General features: G+C 40.6%; 2 protein-coding genes across 12 annotated transcripts in view; one reads left to right on the top strand and one right to left on the bottom strand.

Annotated features, from left to right (window-relative positions):
* Nucleotides 1–8,623, bottom strand: part of mettl8 (methyltransferase 8, methylcytidine) — a 32,702-nt gene extending 24,079 nt beyond the window's left edge. For 4 of the 8 annotated variants that reach the window (XR_013547552.1, XM_078403907.1, XM_078403905.1 and 1 more), the window contains exons 1-3: nt 7,535–7,838; nt 3,938–4,114; nt 3,039–3,130 (exon numbers count right to left, since the gene is read on the bottom strand). Coding sequence is in view for 7 of the 8 variants with exons in the window: in XM_078403907.1 (XP_078260033.1) it covers nt 3,039–3,130; nt 3,938–4,114; nt 7,535–7,635 (370 nt within the window). In the remaining variant the exon portion in view is untranslated. Of the gene's footprint in view, nt 1–3,038; nt 3,131–3,937; nt 4,115–6,316; nt 6,364–7,534; nt 7,839–8,507 lie in introns of those variants that run through there. The other 4 variants (XM_078403909.1, XM_078403906.1, XM_078403912.1 and 1 more) reach the window with 4 other exon arrangements.
* The window catches only part of dcaf17 (ddb1 and cul4 associated factor 17), a 32,949-nt gene continuing 24,223 nt past the window's right edge, over nt 8,008–16,733 (top strand). For 2 of the 4 annotated variants that reach the window (XM_078403901.1, XM_078403898.1), the window contains exons 1-5: nt 10,325–10,402; nt 12,046–12,289; nt 13,346–13,449; nt 14,254–14,344; nt 15,399–15,535. In XM_078403901.1, the coding sequence (XP_078260027.1) occupies nt 10,383–10,402; nt 12,046–12,289; nt 13,346–13,449; nt 14,254–14,344; nt 15,399–15,535 (596 nt within the window). In that variant the 5' untranslated portion in view covers nt 10,325–10,382. Of the gene's footprint in view, nt 8,127–10,324; nt 10,403–12,045; nt 12,290–13,345; nt 13,450–14,253; nt 14,345–15,398; nt 15,536–16,733 lie in introns of those variants that run through there. The other 2 variants (XM_078403899.1, XM_078403902.1) reach the window with 2 other exon arrangements.

Here is a 16,733-nt window from a genome sequence, read left to right as displayed (position 1 = left end):
AAACTAAATATCTTGAGACATTTAAATCTCTATTAACTGCAACAAATTATTTTTCCCAAAATAATTTATAGCAATAATTTCATTTCTATACAAAATTGGCCCCTTTATTCACTGCCAGGATAAATCATCCAGGAGAACCATAAATCACGATCCTATCGTTGTTTTTCTCTATTCTCTATTCCTCTATTGTTTTTAAAAATCACGAATTTTGCTGATAGTTTTGGGAACGAGTGAGAGATTATCATTGTGGACACTGTGGGGTGAAGGGCATGTTTCCATGCTGTATCTCTAAACTAAATTAAACATTGCCAGGGGAGATGGCTGAAGCAGATATGATAGCACCATTTTGGAGGCATTTAGATAGATACGGGAACAGGCAGGATTTAGAGGGATTTGAACCTATGTGCTAGCAAGTGAGATTAGTTCAATTTGGCATTATTGTTGGTGCAGACATGATGGCTGAAGGGCTTGTTCCTGTATATTATAATTCAATGTGAAAAAGTGTAGTTAAATCAGTCACATAGGCTCACTCCGCTCAGATTGCTTTATGCCTCCCCAAATGAAAGTTTATGCTGTTTCCTGGAATTGGTTCCAATACGATGTCCAGCACAAAAGTTAAAGTAACTCATGCATGATGATTACATCCATCTCTTTCTGGTTTATCTTAGTTTAGTTTAGAGATACAGCGTGGAAACAGGCCCTTTAGCCCACCAAGTCAGTGCCGACCAGCGATCTCTACCTACGAACACTATCCTACAATTTACAATTATAATTACAATTTACAATTATACCAATGAATGAACAAATGAATACGTTTATTGGCCAAGTATGTGCATATACAAGGAATGTGCCTTGGTGCTCCGCTCACAAATGACAACACAAACATACAGTTAACAATTAAGAATAAAGCATAAACACATCAAAACAATAAGGATACACCATTACATAGAAACATAGAAAATAGGTGCAGGAGTAGGCCATTCGGCCCTTCGAGCCTGCACTGCCATTCAATATGATCATGGCTGATCATCCAGCTTTACGGTTTAAACATGTGGGGGAAAATAAACCAGAGCAAAAAAGAGACTACAGACTTTGGTTATTGAGTGGAACTATCACTCGTGGAAAAAAAACTGTTTTATGTCGGAATAAGGTCAAAGAGACCCAGAGCCAACTGAGGAACAGAGCGATATGCATTCTTGATTGAAGTGTAACAGTGATCGAATATTCTCGCCCCTCTGGTAGGGCAGATAACATGAAGTCTGTACTTTGGAAGCTCTCGACTGAGGTTAGCCTTGTTAAAGTCCCCCAAAACAATGACCGTGGAGTCCGAGACGTCACTCTCTACCCTCAATACCTGGTCAGTGAGTTGCGTTTGTGCCTCACGTACGCAGGCTCCAGCGAGAATAAAAGAGGTAAATTCCCTCGGAGAATAAAAGAGTTTGCAGTTTATAAAGAAATATTCTAGATTGGGGAAACAATGTTAGACAGTACTGTGATGTCTCTTAGACAGAGGGTGATGCTCTTAGACAGCAGAGGCTGCTAGTGTAGTAGAGTATAAGCAGTTCTCTTCCTCTGCCAATACTACTGCAGGTACAGTACATTTATAACGATTTTACTTGCAAACCTGACTTTGGCATCCCGTCTTCCAAGCTAGTAGTATGATGCCTTCAAACTTAAATGGTCTTAAATAGTTGGAATGCTACTCATGAACATAGAAAGTAAGTAAGCATGCAGGTACAGCAGGCAGTGAAGAAAGCTAATGGCATGTTGGCCTTCATTGCAGGAGGATTTGAGTTTAGGAGCAAGGAGGTCCTACTGCAGTTGTACTGGGCCCTGGTGAGACCGCACCTGGAGTATTGTGTGCAATTTTGGTCTCCTAATTTGAGGAAGGACATTATTGCTATTGAGGGAGTGCAGCGTAGGTTCACCAGGTTAATTCCGGGGATGGCAGGACTGACATATGATGAAAGAATGGGTCGACAGGGCTTGTATTCACTGGAATTTAGAAGGATGAGAGGGGATCTTCTAGAAACATATAAAATTCTTAAAGGATTGGACAGACTAGATGCTAAACTGTTCCCAATGTTGGGGGAGTCCAGAACCAGGGGGGGGTCACAGTTTAAGAATAAAGGGTAGGCCATTTAGGACTGAGATAAGGAAAAAAAATGTCACCCAGAGAGTTGTGAATCTGTGGAATGCTCGGCCACAGAAGGCAGTGGAGACCAATTTACTAGATATTTTCAAGAGTTAGATTTAGCTCTTAGGGCTAAGGGAATCAAGAGATATGGGGAAAAAGCAGGAACGGGATACTGATTTTAGAAGATCAGCCATGACCATATTGAATGGCGGTACTGGCTCGAAAGGCCAAATGGCCTACTCCTGCACCTATTTTTCTTGAACAGTACAGCACAGGAAAAGACGCTTCGGCTCACAATGTCTGTGCTGAACATGATGCCAGCTTAAATTAATCTCCTCTGCCTGCACGTGATCGATATCTTTCCATACCCATGTGCCTATACAAAGGTTCAGAATGCCACTACCACCACCCGCCAGCCTCTGTGTAAAAAAAAAAACCTTGCCCGGCGCATTTCCTTTCATCTTAAAATGTGCCCTCTGGTCTTTGACATTTCCACCCTGAGAAAAAGATAATGACTGTCCAGCCTAGGTAGGTATCTATGCTTCTCATACTTTTTTAAGTTTTATCAGGTCTCTCGGCCTCTGACATAATTATGTCATCTATTATTTTGTTGAGTTAATTCATTTTTACATTGCCTACAGCAAAAGTAACCTGGGCCTACATTCAATTAGAAAATCAAAATAGAGCAATATTTTTCCTCATTGGCATTAACATGAGCAGAATGAGCCCATTCCTTCTCTCCAGAGATGCTGCCTGTCCTGCTGTGAGTTACTCCAGCATTTTGTGTCTACCTCAACATATGAGATTTTGCTGTTACAAATAGTGTCATATGAATCAATGTCTTCCATTTGGTGTAAAATCCAAAAAAATCTCCAAAAGGTTCAAATAAAACATTATTCACCTTGTTCTTCTATTGAGACTTTAACACTAGAATTTTCGTCAGCTTTTTGTCTAGCAAGAGCTTCCTGCTCTGGAGTCCATTGCATGTGATCCCTGTAGAAAAAAAAGTTAATTTTCTTAAGGGTTGCTACTGTTAAGAGAAAATAATACTGCAAGCTTTTATAATTTAGACATTTTATATTCTGTACATGACTAAAATCTGGATGATTCTCTGAAAGGAAAAGAGCTTTTTACAAAAATAGATGGCCTTTCTTTTTTTTTGGTCAATGTTTTTGCACATTGAAAGATAAGTAATAAAAATGGGGCGGCACAGTGATGCAGCGGTAGAGTTGCTGCCTTACAGCGCCAGAGACCCGGGTTTAATCCTGACTACGGGTGCTGTCAATATGGAGTTTATACGTTCTCCCTTTGACTGTGTGAGTTTTCACTGGGTGTTTCAGTTTCTTCCCACACTCCAAAGTGTAGGATAGTGTTAGTGTATGGGGTGATTACTGGTTAGCGTGGACTCTGTGGGCCGAAGTGCCTGTTTCTACGTAAAATCTAAAAAAAACATATAAACATAAAAAGCTGGCCATCTGAAATTTTGGACCAGTCTTGCTCCATAACAAATTGACGTGAAGTTTTAATTGTGTTTGTGAGTGTCTTATCCAAGTGCTCTCCCATCACAATTTATTACTACTACATGTCTTCCCACTGACCCTTTCAACTAAGAAACACGTTTAATCTGAAATTCAAATTGAAGTAATAATTTTAGAGGCGATCGTCTTTAAGTGTTTTGCTACCATCTTGCGTGATAAGAAAATTGAATAATATCATAAACAACGTTAAAGTAATATTTCTTCTAACAGAATTTTATGTAAGGAACATGAATGCAGCCTGGTTTGTGACACTTCCTCTTACCACATATTGTGTTCAAACACTCTGCTGGGATCAGATAAAATTCGGGAGCCGAGAGGAGCAGTGGGTCGTCCGGTACTTTGAAATCTGCAGTGCAAGCCAACTTTCTTCAGCAATGCAATAGACACCGTGTGAATCAATGCCATTTGTGGCCTCCTCTTCATTTGGATGAAATGTCTACTTCAAGGAGTATAAATATAAATAATTATTTACATAAATAAACTTAAATGGTCTTAAATAGTTGGAACTATTATAACTGTGTAATTAATACCATGCCACAGCTATAACACTTTTGAGAAAATCAGTAAAATTAGAATGAGAAAGCATTCCTTCATTTTTGTTACAGTGTTAAACAGTAAAAGCAGATGTCCAATTTTCTCTCATGTCCATACAGTTCATGTGCATAAGGAGATACTATAGGAAGGCAAGTACTGCCAATAGCTTGTTTATTCATTCAAAATTTCAAATAATCAGTTCTAGGATTGTTTCAAGAGATCAAGAGTCAAGAGTGTTTAATTGTCATACATACTAACAACGGAATAATTAAATTCTTACTTGCAGCAGCATAACAGGCCTGTAAACACTGTACTTATAAATAACATAACAAACAAAACAATTACATAAATTAAAAACCCTGCGATTAGTGCAAAAAGTCTTTCATGCAACTAAGGCAATTCCTAGTTTCATTGTTTAGGTAGCATTTTGTAGTTTTCAAGTGCCTGATGGTTGTTGGGAAGAACCTGTTCTTGAAGCTGAAATAATTTTAAAAATGCCTTATTTTTGGCTTTGTTAAGACTTTAGGGAACTTGGCTCCAATCAAAATTTTACTGCGAAGGGCAAAACACAAACTGAAGTGATTGTGGAGGGAATAAACAGGCAAAGTTTTGGGTCAGGACCCATCTTCAGACTCAGTGAAGGTATGGCTTACCCAAAACTGCACAGCACATTCCGGTTAATCAGAGCTCTAACATGGGCACTTTTGTGAGGAATAGCAATTGAGAATGGAGTTGTGACAATAAGTAACAAATATCTGGCTTACCCAATGCGGCGAATCCAAGAAACACAGAATAAGCAGGAACATGCATGCACAGTGTTAAAAAAAATTAGTTGAGAACAGTAAAGATAATCCAAAGCCTTAACCGATCATGCCATTATTTAGGAGAAATGTTCCATTCAGAAGACAGTTAAATCGAAAGACAAGGAAGATGGATATTGAGAAGCAGGTGACTATTTTCAAGGCATATGAAACATTCTGAAAGTTTATCCAATGGATATGAATTAGATAATATCACTGAGGTGGATAAACGTCACACAGAGAGGACTGAAGGTCAGAATTGAACCAGGGGCACTGGAGTTGTGGGTATGAGGTGATGATGCATCTCTGTGATGGACAAACAGAGCAATGAAAATATTAGTTAAATCATCAGTAAAACTAAGAGCAAACCCCAAAATTCTAAAACATTAGGTCAGGCAATTCCTTGCGAAAGGGCGGCAATGTGGCACAGCAGGAAGTCCAGCTGTCCCTTAGCTCCAGTGACCTTCAGTACGCTCTGTGTGGATTTTGCAGCCTTTTGTGTATGCACAAATATTGGAATTAGTTTCAGAGCAGGCAGGAGAATGTTGATTGATCTCAGGATTACATAGAAACATAGAAGGTATCACAAAATGCTGGAGTAACTCAGCAGGTCAGGCAGCATCTCTGGAGAGAAGGAATGGGTGACGTTTCAGGTTGAGACCCTTCTTCAGACTAGAAACATAGAAAAAAGGTGAAGGAGTAGGCCATTTGGCCCTTCGAGCCAGCACCGCCATTCAATATGATCATGGCTGATCATTCAAAATCAATATCTCGTTCCTGCTTTCTCCCCATATCTCTTGATTCCGCTAGCCCTAAGAGCTACATCTAACTCTCTCTTGAAAACATTCAGTGAATTAGCCTCCACTGCCTTCTGTGGCAGAGAATTCCAGTTTCACAACTCTCTGGGTGAAAAGGTTTTTCTTAATCTCAGTTCTAAATGGCCTACCCCTTATTCTTAAACTGTGACCCCTCGTTCTGGACTCCCCCAACATCGAAAATATTTTTCCTGCATCTAGGCTGTCCAATCCCTTAAGAATTTTAGAATGTTTCTATAAGATCCCCTAAATTCCAACGAATACAAGCCCATATACAGGCCCATTCGTTTTTCATATGTCAGTCCCGCCATCCCGGGAATGCACGGCATTTAGGAGGGAGGCAAGCAAAATAGTCTAGAAAAAAGCATTAGGCAACAAAGCTGCAGATGTTTCAGCAAAACATGAGCCAAAGTCTGAATGGAGTCAGGCAATGTTCCAGAGAGAACACCCCTGCTCTGCTCCCAACAGCAATACACAACTTGAGACATTCACCTGCAAAGCAACACCTCTGATAATATCTCTCAATACTGCACCTGCGGGTTGGCAGAATTGGTGCACAGGTCACTGGAGTCACATTTAAAGCCAGTAGCTATTGACACGTGAACAAATGCGCTGTCACTGAGCCACGGCTAAGAACAGTGTCATGAAAAGACAACGAACAAAATGAAGACTTTATTAGGGTAGAGTTAGATTCTAGATACAAGTGCAAGATGTAAAAGCTATAATCAAGCATTGTGCTGCTCATACGACACATGACGGATTAGTAGCGGCCACGATAAATAAGCAGGTGAAACTAGGGGGGGGGGGGGGGAATATACATGTATTTTAAAAAATAATTCTTGCAAGATGTCTATCATTTAAAATGTCAGCATTGACTGGCGTTCCTGGTTGCCCCATTGATAGCATTAGTAACAAAAAAAGTGTTGCAATATCTCTGGAGAACATTGTTAGGCGACGTAAGGAAATAAGAATTACGTTGTTCCATTTCAGAACATATGACAATAAAACACTCTTGACTCTCTCTCTTGAGGTCAGGACATGTCTTCAGATTCAGAGATGCTGTTTGACCTGCTGAGTTACTCCAGCACTTTGTGTATTTTATAAATCTGCAGTCCCTTGTCTCTCGATAGTATCAGTAACCTTTTTGAACTTCGTGTTTCAGGATTTTGTAAAAACACTGCAATATTAATATTCAGAATACTAAAAATATTAATATTTATTCATGCCAGGTCTGCGATCAACTTGGGAGATATCTAGTAATGAAAGTCACCAGCTTGTGTTGCCATGAATTCTATGACGTTTCTCCAGGGCATCCTGTTCTGTACCTGGTTCTCATCACTTTTCTTTGCAGTTGGGATTCTACACCTATTCTATTAATTTCATACCATATTATCTGTCGACGTGCTGATACTGTTTTTCTGTTACTGGTTTCTCTATTTAAATTGCTAGTTTTCTTTGGATGGTTGTTTCAAACAATAATCATGGATGGGCAAATATACAAAAACTCAAAAGATACTTAACTCCAAGGTTTGAAAGCAGCATAAAGGCATTGCACATACATTTGTCTTCCACTACTCTGGCATCTTTAATTCTACAACCCTTCAGGAAATATTCTGCTCAATCTTCGTCAGTGGAAAGTGGATCATGTTTAAAAACTCTAAATTATTAAGGAGACGGCAGCATGTAGCCGAGGCAACATATAAGACTAACCCTGCGCTCCGGGGACACCAGCACAGAGCTGAGCAAACCGAGGTAAAAGCAATGCCTCGGGACTCCGGCCCCTGCCTCCTGCTCGTTGGGATCACCGACATTTCGTACGCCCACTTCCAGCTGCAAAGTGGAACAAGTGGCACAGTTCCTGCAGCAAACTCAGCGTGCAGACACGGGAAATCAACAGAAACGTCGGGACAGGAGGTCACGGCTGCACTGAGACGAGAGAAAATCCTCAGTCCACGATGACAGCGCCGGTTATGAACTGCATTTCCCAAGGGCCCTGCAGTAAACTACACCTCCCAATAGGCTTTGCGGCGACGGCTCTACACAACCCGACAGGGTTCGCGACAACGGCCCGAGGAGCGACGACGGGGACAAATGAACTACACTTCCCGGCAGGCTTCGCGGCAACAGACCGGCTGAGAAGCGACAATGGGGCCGATTGAAACTACATTTCCCGACAGGCTTCGCGGGAACAGGGCCCTGGCGCTGCCGTTTGAACCAAGTGCGGGTGGCGCGTGCCCCCCACCGGCTCACGTCCCCGGTCGATGTTGCTGTCGCCCAGGACGGCGGCGTAAGGAGCACCGAGGTAACTACTTAATGCAAGTAGGATCTCTTCCCTTGGATGGTGGTATGACCGTGGCCATTGAACAGCCTCCAATAATTACTATGTCGCATATTCGATTTTGTTTTCGAATAATTCACCCCGCTATATACTTGTATATAATATAAACAAGTCAGGACGGATGATTAGGAGTGGGCTTAGGCGGGAGCAGCACTCTCTGGGATATGCAGCAGAAAAATAAACATTTATTTGTACCCACTCGGTTATTCCAACACTGTCTTTTTCTAGTAATCCAGTATCTGCATTTCCTTGTGCTTACATGCATGTCCAGGGTCATTCTAAGTATTAGTTGTGCTGTTAAATATCAGTAAGTTAGGTCCGATGATTACGATCCCACTTTCTTACCAGAGACTATTGTACAGCGCGAAGGAAGAACCAACTTCCTTTAACATGAGCTTTGGAGCATAGAACAGCGTAGCACAGGAACACTGTGCCCATAATGTCCATACCGAACGATGCCAAGTTAAACTACCATGACTCCAGCACTTTGTGTTAATATCCATGACCTGTAAAACCACTTGAATGGGCCCGAAGGCCAATTTCTCTGATCTCACAAAATGGGAAGCAAATAACTTGCATACAAGACCTTGCATACAAACACATCGCCGTCTTTCCCCAAGCTTGTGACAATAGGGGGATTGCACGGTAGGTCATCGGGTCAAAGGGCGTGACGCACGGATTCGCTCAAGCCTTCTGGAGTACTAGGCAGCTTCCAGCACAAACTCGTAACACACGCAACACGTACTGAGTTACTCCAGCATTTTGTCTACTTTCGATCTAAACCAGCATCTGCACTTCTTTCCTACACATTTTGTCCAATCTCCTCAAGGTATGTCTACTTTGAAGAAGTTCTCCTCTCTCCGACGAGACTTCAGAAACATCCTCTCTCACTGCTCCCCTTCTGTGATTCCGCTATATTATTTTATCAAGTTAAACCCTTGGCCATCCTTTTCTCCTCAACTTCATCCAGCCTGGCTACACTCCCTGTCTCCATTATCTTCAAATTCCAGCATTTAAGTGAGCTGATTTAAATCCCTCTATAGCCTTAAAGGCTTTGCAGGAATAAATTTTGAAATGTAACCCGAGCCACTGCAATTGGTCTCCTGGGTACCAAAGCAAGAAAAAGGAACTGTAAAATATAAGTAAGCTCTTTTTCATTAAGCCCTAAGGAAAGGCACAAAGTGCTGGAGTAACTCAGCAGGTCAGGCAGCAACCCGGGAGAACACGGACAAGTCATGTTTTGAGCCGGGACCCTTCTTCAGATCAGTCTGAAGAAGGGTTCCAACCCGAAATGTCGCCAATCCACATTCTTCAGGGATGCTACCCGACCTGATGAATTATTCTGGCATACGTGTCTTTCTCTGGTACAAACCAACATCTGCAGTTCCTTGTTATTACAAGCCACAAGGACAGTGATTTGTGAGTTTTGCAGCTGGTATCTGGCTTATCTGTTATCAAAAGAGCATCTTAAACTTAAATATCATCTTCACCTTAGCTGTACCAGGTTTATTGGGATGAAGTTAAGCAGCTTGATGTGATTAAGTACTGTAATTATGTGGTGCCATTCATAAAGATTTTTGGTTGGGACTAAGGTGTTGCAAGTTTTGCGGCGATTTTGGCTTCAGAGTCTGGCAGAATTCTGGCAAAAAACCGACAATTCAACGGCCGCTGTACTGGCAGCCATAGTCAGTGCTTGCCTGCAGTACACTGCTTGTACTCCAGAAGGCCTTGCGTGGTAACAGTACGGGTCAGGGGTTGTGACCTCGCCTGCCATGCAATTCCCCTATAATAAAGTAACAAAATAACAATGAAGACAGCCAGAGACACAAAGAACTGCAGATGCTGAACTCTTTAACAAAACACAAAGTGCTGGGGGAACTCTGTGGGTCAGGCAGCATCTGTGGAGGGAATAGACTGGCGACACTTCAGGTCAGGACCCATCTTCAGATATCTGTCGTCTGTCCGATCCCTCTGCAAATGCTGTTGGACCAGCTAAGTTCCCATAGCAATTTGAGCAAGACACAATGAAAATAGCCATCTTTAGTGGTCTTAAGTGTTTAAGACCAAAAATGGAAAATCTAAAGATAATCTTCCCTTTCATTTTATATTTAATTTTATCCAGGAAAATATTGATGATGCTGACAAACAATCAAATACAATAGAGACTAATCAACACAGAGTCATACAGCATAGAAACAGGCCCTTTGGCGCAACTGGTGCATGCTGACCAAGGTGCCCTTGTAAGCTAGTCCTATTTACCCACATCCATTTGCATGCATCATGAAAACTGATTTTGAATATAATGCCTTGGAACTGGAATATACTGTGGGTACAAAATGAGGAAAATGGGAATGAAGGTCCAGGAAGTGGAAGGTTTACGAGTCACATATAAAGTTCAAGATGGCTTCACTTTCAAAACTCTGACTTCCAAAACTACTGCCGGAGAGCAATTTTAAGCTATCATCAATGCTGGCATTGATAGTTTCAAACCTTTAGGCCAAAACACTGCAAAACACCAACATAAAGTTAGGATTGCTCCAGCATGCTCAGCGTTTCAGTAAAATAATGTAGAAGACCAAAGACAAGCCATAGAATCACACAGCACAGTCACAGGCCCTGCAGCCTAACTTGCCTATGCTATCCAATATGCCTTTGACCCATATGCCTCTAAATATTTCCTATCCACAAAGTGCAAAGAACTGAAATGTTGAGATAGTGTAGAAACAAAGAACTAGATGCTGGTTAATGCACACAAAAGGATAGAAAGTACTGGAATAACTCAGCAGGTCAGGAGAACATGGATGCTGCACGATCTGCTGAGTTACACTAGCACCTTATGTCCTGTTGAGATACAGCCTTGATTTAATTACAATATGGCTTTAAGAGATGGTTGGTAAAATACAACTTTTTTCAGTTAGAAGTTACCACAGACAAAACCATCTTTCTGATGAAGCCAACGTACAAGTGCTTCCTTTAACAGACATACTTTTGTACTTCCTCCTTCTTTCTGAACTGAAATTATGATGCCATTCGCTGAGATTTTCAACTGATTCTGGGAGACTATGATGGTAGATTTTGGAAGGTACTGCAATCTGTCAGAACATCTCTTAATCAAGATGTTAACTTGCAGGTTTACATTCCTGCATCTCCTCATTCCATTTTTACTGCTGATGATTAGCATAAATTGTAACCTGATTCTATTTAGATAATGCTAATTAATCACACCTTCTCAATAACAGCCAAATTAATCACACCTTTTCAATAATATGCCTTTATCTCATATGAAGGGCAAAACCAGCATCATTAATTAGTTAATATTATTCACACAATGCAGACCATTCCCTGCCATAAACGTGGGCATGAAAATGAAGGAAGCTGTATTTTCACACAACACAGATAGGTGATGTTTTGAGTCAGGACCCTTCTTCACACTAAGACCCAAAACATCACCAATCCATGTTCTTCAGGGATGCTAATTGACGTGCTGAGTTACTCCAGCACTTTGTGTCTTTTTTTTTGTAAACCAGCAGTTGCAGTTCCTTGTATCTGTATTTTTTGTAGGTTCTATACCTTGACTTTTTTATTGTATCCAAAGAAAATTCACACTTTTGATACAGCAATAAAGAGATTGTATTAATGGAATTAATTTTAGGATCAGTTTAATGTTACCGTTGCACATTATGTTATTAATGATTTTACTAATTGGTTAATAGGAAATGTGGAAGTGTAAAGTTAAAAAAAACTTCATTGAAATTAAGCACAATAATGACTGTTGCCATCCTAATTTTGAAGTATATAATTTACTAAATATAAAATCAGCATTTCACACATACAAAGCATTCACAGATCTGATCAACTGGATTTCCTGTTTTTCCATTGTCAGATACGGCAATTCCGAAAATATAATCTCAAGTTTCTTCAGGAGCCTCGGGCAAACAAGCATGGACAATTTAACAATTAAATTATCAATAAAAATGCACGGTGTGAGAAAATCAACCAACATTTCATGTTTAAGGAAAATAAATAACTATTGGATTTTGACCGCAAGAACTCTTGGCTTGTATGGAAATGAAGTTGGTTCCATTCACAGAAAAAACTTGACCATCCTCTGTCAGTTAGTTTGTCAGGTATGTTCCGTCCGGTCAGTGTCAAATCTAAGTAAATCGTGCAATGTTAACGTCAATTTTTATCTTGTGTGCCCTGCTTACATTTTTTTTAGATAAAAGATCGAGTTATTTTATAACAGTAATTAAATTATGAGAGTGGAGTAGAGTTAATAAACGTTTAAACAATAAATTTAAATAATTAAGCATTACCAAATTTGCCATCATTACTGAAATGTCCAAACTTCAGAAATCCTTCCATTCAGCTACTATACAGCAGAATCACTCAGTTTTATGTAATCTGTACTGCTAATTTCCAGAACTTTGTCCTCATTTGTATTCTTGGTATAACTGGGTACCCACAACTTTCCATTATTAGGTTACTGAATAAAGGTTGTACTATGAAACTTTATAATAAACGAGACTGAGGTGGACCCATTGGGTCCAAATCTCTCCTGTGGGCCTCCCCTGGGACAACCCTCCCCCAACTGACGATCTTGCAACCCTCTCTAACTGACAAAGTCACCTCGGCCCAGTGCCGCCAGCGCTGCAGTCAGAGGGAGCCGTGGACCTAAAGCCCCTCCTGCATTGGTCTAGCACTCACTCCATCCCCCCTTAACCCCCCCCCTTGTCCCCCCACCCACTCCATCCCCCCCTCGACCCTGCTTAAAATTCCCCCAAACCTTTCCTGCATTGGACTAGCACCCTCCCCACCCCCACTCCCCCTGCCCCTCCCACCCACTCCCCCTGCCCCTCCCCCCCACTCCCCCTCCCCCATTCCGCCCCTCACTCACCCCCACTCCCCCCTCCTCCATATCCCCCCACCCCATCCCTACCCACCCCCACTCCTCGCCCACCCCCATGATTTTTAAAAGATCTTTTGTACAAATTTTCTACATTTTCTACAATAGTTTGATAATCTGCCAATTGTTTATTTTAATTAAATATAAACGCCTGAATGTGGATAACGTTGATTTGACAATTGAATGCAAACTGCTGCTGCATATACTGATACATTTATTGAAACTTAGAAATCTTATTCAGAAATTGAATCAAAGGGATTACTTTATCATTTTTCAGAAGACCACATCTTTTGAGAGAGTTTGGACAAAACAATCAAATTCACCAGTGTTTTATGAGAAAGGAAGGATTTATTTTGACAATTACAGATGTTGTTTTATTAGGTAAGTCAAATAAACTAAATATGGTAAAAGGGGCAAAATTTACCATATTATTTTGTATAATTATAAAACATCTTAAAATGTGCAATAAATAATGGAGATATATATATCTGATATGTACATGCAAGTAGTGATTGGTAAACTCATAGGTCTATCAAAGTGGGTTCCATTTTGTCCTCCAATGCAATTGATTGATTAAATTGATTGAAAGATACAGCATGGAAACAGGTCCATCGAGTCCACGGCACCATCAATCATCCAATCGTACTCGTTTTATGTAAACCCACTTTTGCATCCATTCCCTACGAATATTGGGGTAATTTACTGACACCTATTAACTTACAAACCAACACATCTATGGGGTGTGGGAGGAATTGGGAGCACTCCGAGGAAGCCCATGTATTCACAGGGAGAATGTGCAAATTTCACACAGACCGCATCCGAGGTAAGGATTGAACCTGGGTCTCTGGCGTGGTGAGGCAACGGTTTTACCACCTGTGCCACCTGCATCCATGTAGAGTTTGCATATTCCCCTCTGCTTATGTGTTTCCCCCTGGTGCTCCAGTTTTTTTCCCACAGCCCACAGATGTGAGATATGGTAGGTTAATTGGTCATTGTCATTCGTCCCTAGTGAGTAGTCACATGGTGGAATCAGGTAGGTAGAATGTGATGGGAATGTGGGAGAATAAAGTGGGTTTAGTGTAGGATTAGGGTAAATTATGTTTGTTGGTTAGTGTGGAATCAGTTGATTAAAGGGCCTGTTACAGGCCTGTATGACTAACTCTCTTTAAATTTTTGTAATTTCAGTACAGGGCCTCAGCCCACCTTGCTTTATGAATTGCCCAAGCTCCACAAGTCTGAGAAGATTGAGGATGCACTATTGTGCGAGTCACCTGTGGTAAATGTACATTTTAAAATGTATAATATTAAAGAGTTAATGGAAGGCACACCTATCAATACCTTTACTTTCAGTATTCTGTTTATGCCATTTGAGAAAAGGTAAGGGAGTCTGCCAACTTCTGGCACAGTTTTTTTTTTTAGTTGTGTGTAGAGATACAGCATGGAAACATGCCCTTCAGCCCACAGAGTTCACGCTGAACATCGATCATCCATTCACACAAGTTCTATGTTATCCCACTCCCTACATACTAGGGGTAATTTTACAAAGGCCAATTACCCTACAAACCTGCACATCTTTGGAATGTGGGAGGAAACCAGAGCACCTGGTGGAAACCGATGCAGTCACACGCAGAACGTGCAAACACCACACATACAGCACCCAAGGTCAGGATTGAATCTGGGTCTCCGATGCTGTGAGACAACAGCTCTACTAGTTGCACCACTGTGCCACCCATACTTGCCATCCTTAATGCCATCCTTAATGGCATTTTTGGGGAGTTTTGAGAGGAACTCTTCCAATGTTTTCTATACCATTGGTCAAACAGATAAACACAACGCATCATATAGTATAGCGACAGGAAGGTGTTAAGTGATGGAAGCGATCCAGGAATATTAAATTAAGTTTAAATCATTACTAGTGATTGACTATAACCATTCTTTGCTTGTTACCCAATCTCCCCTTCTCCATCTTGTACATCATTCGAATATCACCTAGTTATCACAACACGAGAGACACAATGAATTGCAGGTGCTGGTTGAAAAAACCCCACAAATGCTGGAATAACTTCAGCAGGTCAGGCAGCATCTCTGGAGAACACGAGTAGGTGACAATTCGGGTCAGGAAGAAGGGTCCCGATCTGAAACATCCCCTAACCATTCCATCCACAGATGCAGCCTGATCCGCTGAGTTACCCCAACACTTTGCGTTTTCAGCCACTCCACAATGCACAAATGTGACATTACATTGTTCGATATCAGAATTTTTTGCTAAACCTTACATGAAATTTGACAAGAAATTCAATGATTAATTTTACTTTTCTTTAACACACAAGGGTGAAATGTTACCCAAACCATCAGACCACAAGCCTGCAATCTTGACCCTTACTGCAAACAACTGGTTAATCCGTATGTCTACCAGGACTGCAAAGATTCTAGAAAAAGTTTACCTCTCATCTCACTTGAAGTTCAGGTATGTTTTGTGATTGAATTTGCATATTCTTAATATGATTGTGTTTAATGTGTTGGAAGGGGAGTCAAGCAAAGCAGTTTATCCCTAACCAGTCGGAAGAAGGGTCCCAACCTGAAACATCACCCATTCCTTCACTCTAGAGATGCTGCCTATCCAGCTGAGTTACCCCAGCTTTGTGTGTCTATCTTCAGTTTAAACCAGCATCTGTAGTCCTTCTTACACAGCTACATTAAAACCTCAGTAATGACACATGGAACTTTACATGTAACCAATTGATCAAATGTTTTGGTTTATCAAGAATCAATCCATCTGCTCCCTTGGAGTCGCACTGCTGTCAGCTGCTCTCTTCCTCAGTTGCTGAGTATTAAAGCGTGCCATTTTGTAAATTGCAGATTGCTGTACTATTCAAGATCTGTAGAAGGCCTGATTTCCATGTGATGAGACAAAGACTGTCTATAAAAAAATTGTGATAAATTGCTTTTTTACATGGGGGTTACGTGCTAGAAAAATGGTACATAATTAAAAAATGCGTAAATTCAACATACATGTGACTATGCTGTTAGCCGTAAATTTGAGCACGTTAGTCTGAAAATATGAACGTGTAAATCAACCTTTGATTTCAAAAAAGCATAAATCAACCACGTGTCTGTATCTGCTCTTGGGCAGAATAGTAACAGGCTGGTCGGAGCTGTTCAAAATATGACCTTGGGAATTAGTTTAAATCTCATACCATTTGTTTAAAAAAAAAGAATTATTAAAGACTTATTGTACCACATAATACTAAAGGGAAAAGCATATAAAAATGCAAAACCATCACAGATTTTGCTGATTGGCAGAAATACAAAGAATAGCAGAGAGGTGATATTAATAACACGAGGCACTGAAAGAAAGCAGAGCAAGAAGCTTGTAAGCAAAATCAAAATCAATGCAAAATTTCACTATAGTTTTGTGGGAAAATCGCTGATCACCAGCATTACACCCCCTAAAAAGTCAATATGAGATAAATAAAAATTTGGGATTTGGTACACAAACTGATATTATAAATGATAATAGGGAAATAGTACTTTGTGTCAGTATGTGAATTGGACAAAGTAAATAGCACATTGGACATCTCAAGGATTAAAAAATCATATGAGGGACAGGATTTTGGCAAAATTAGTTCAGAAAAAAATAACTATATTTAAAAAAATATCAATGG

This window comes from Rhinoraja longicauda, chromosome 8, assembly GCF_053455715.1.
Source record: "Rhinoraja longicauda isolate Sanriku21f chromosome 8, sRhiLon1.1, whole genome shotgun sequence".
Taxonomy (NCBI): domain Eukaryota; kingdom Metazoa; phylum Chordata; class Chondrichthyes; order Rajiformes; family Arhynchobatidae; genus Rhinoraja; species Rhinoraja longicauda.
This window is presented reverse-complemented; position numbering and strand designations above follow the sequence as displayed.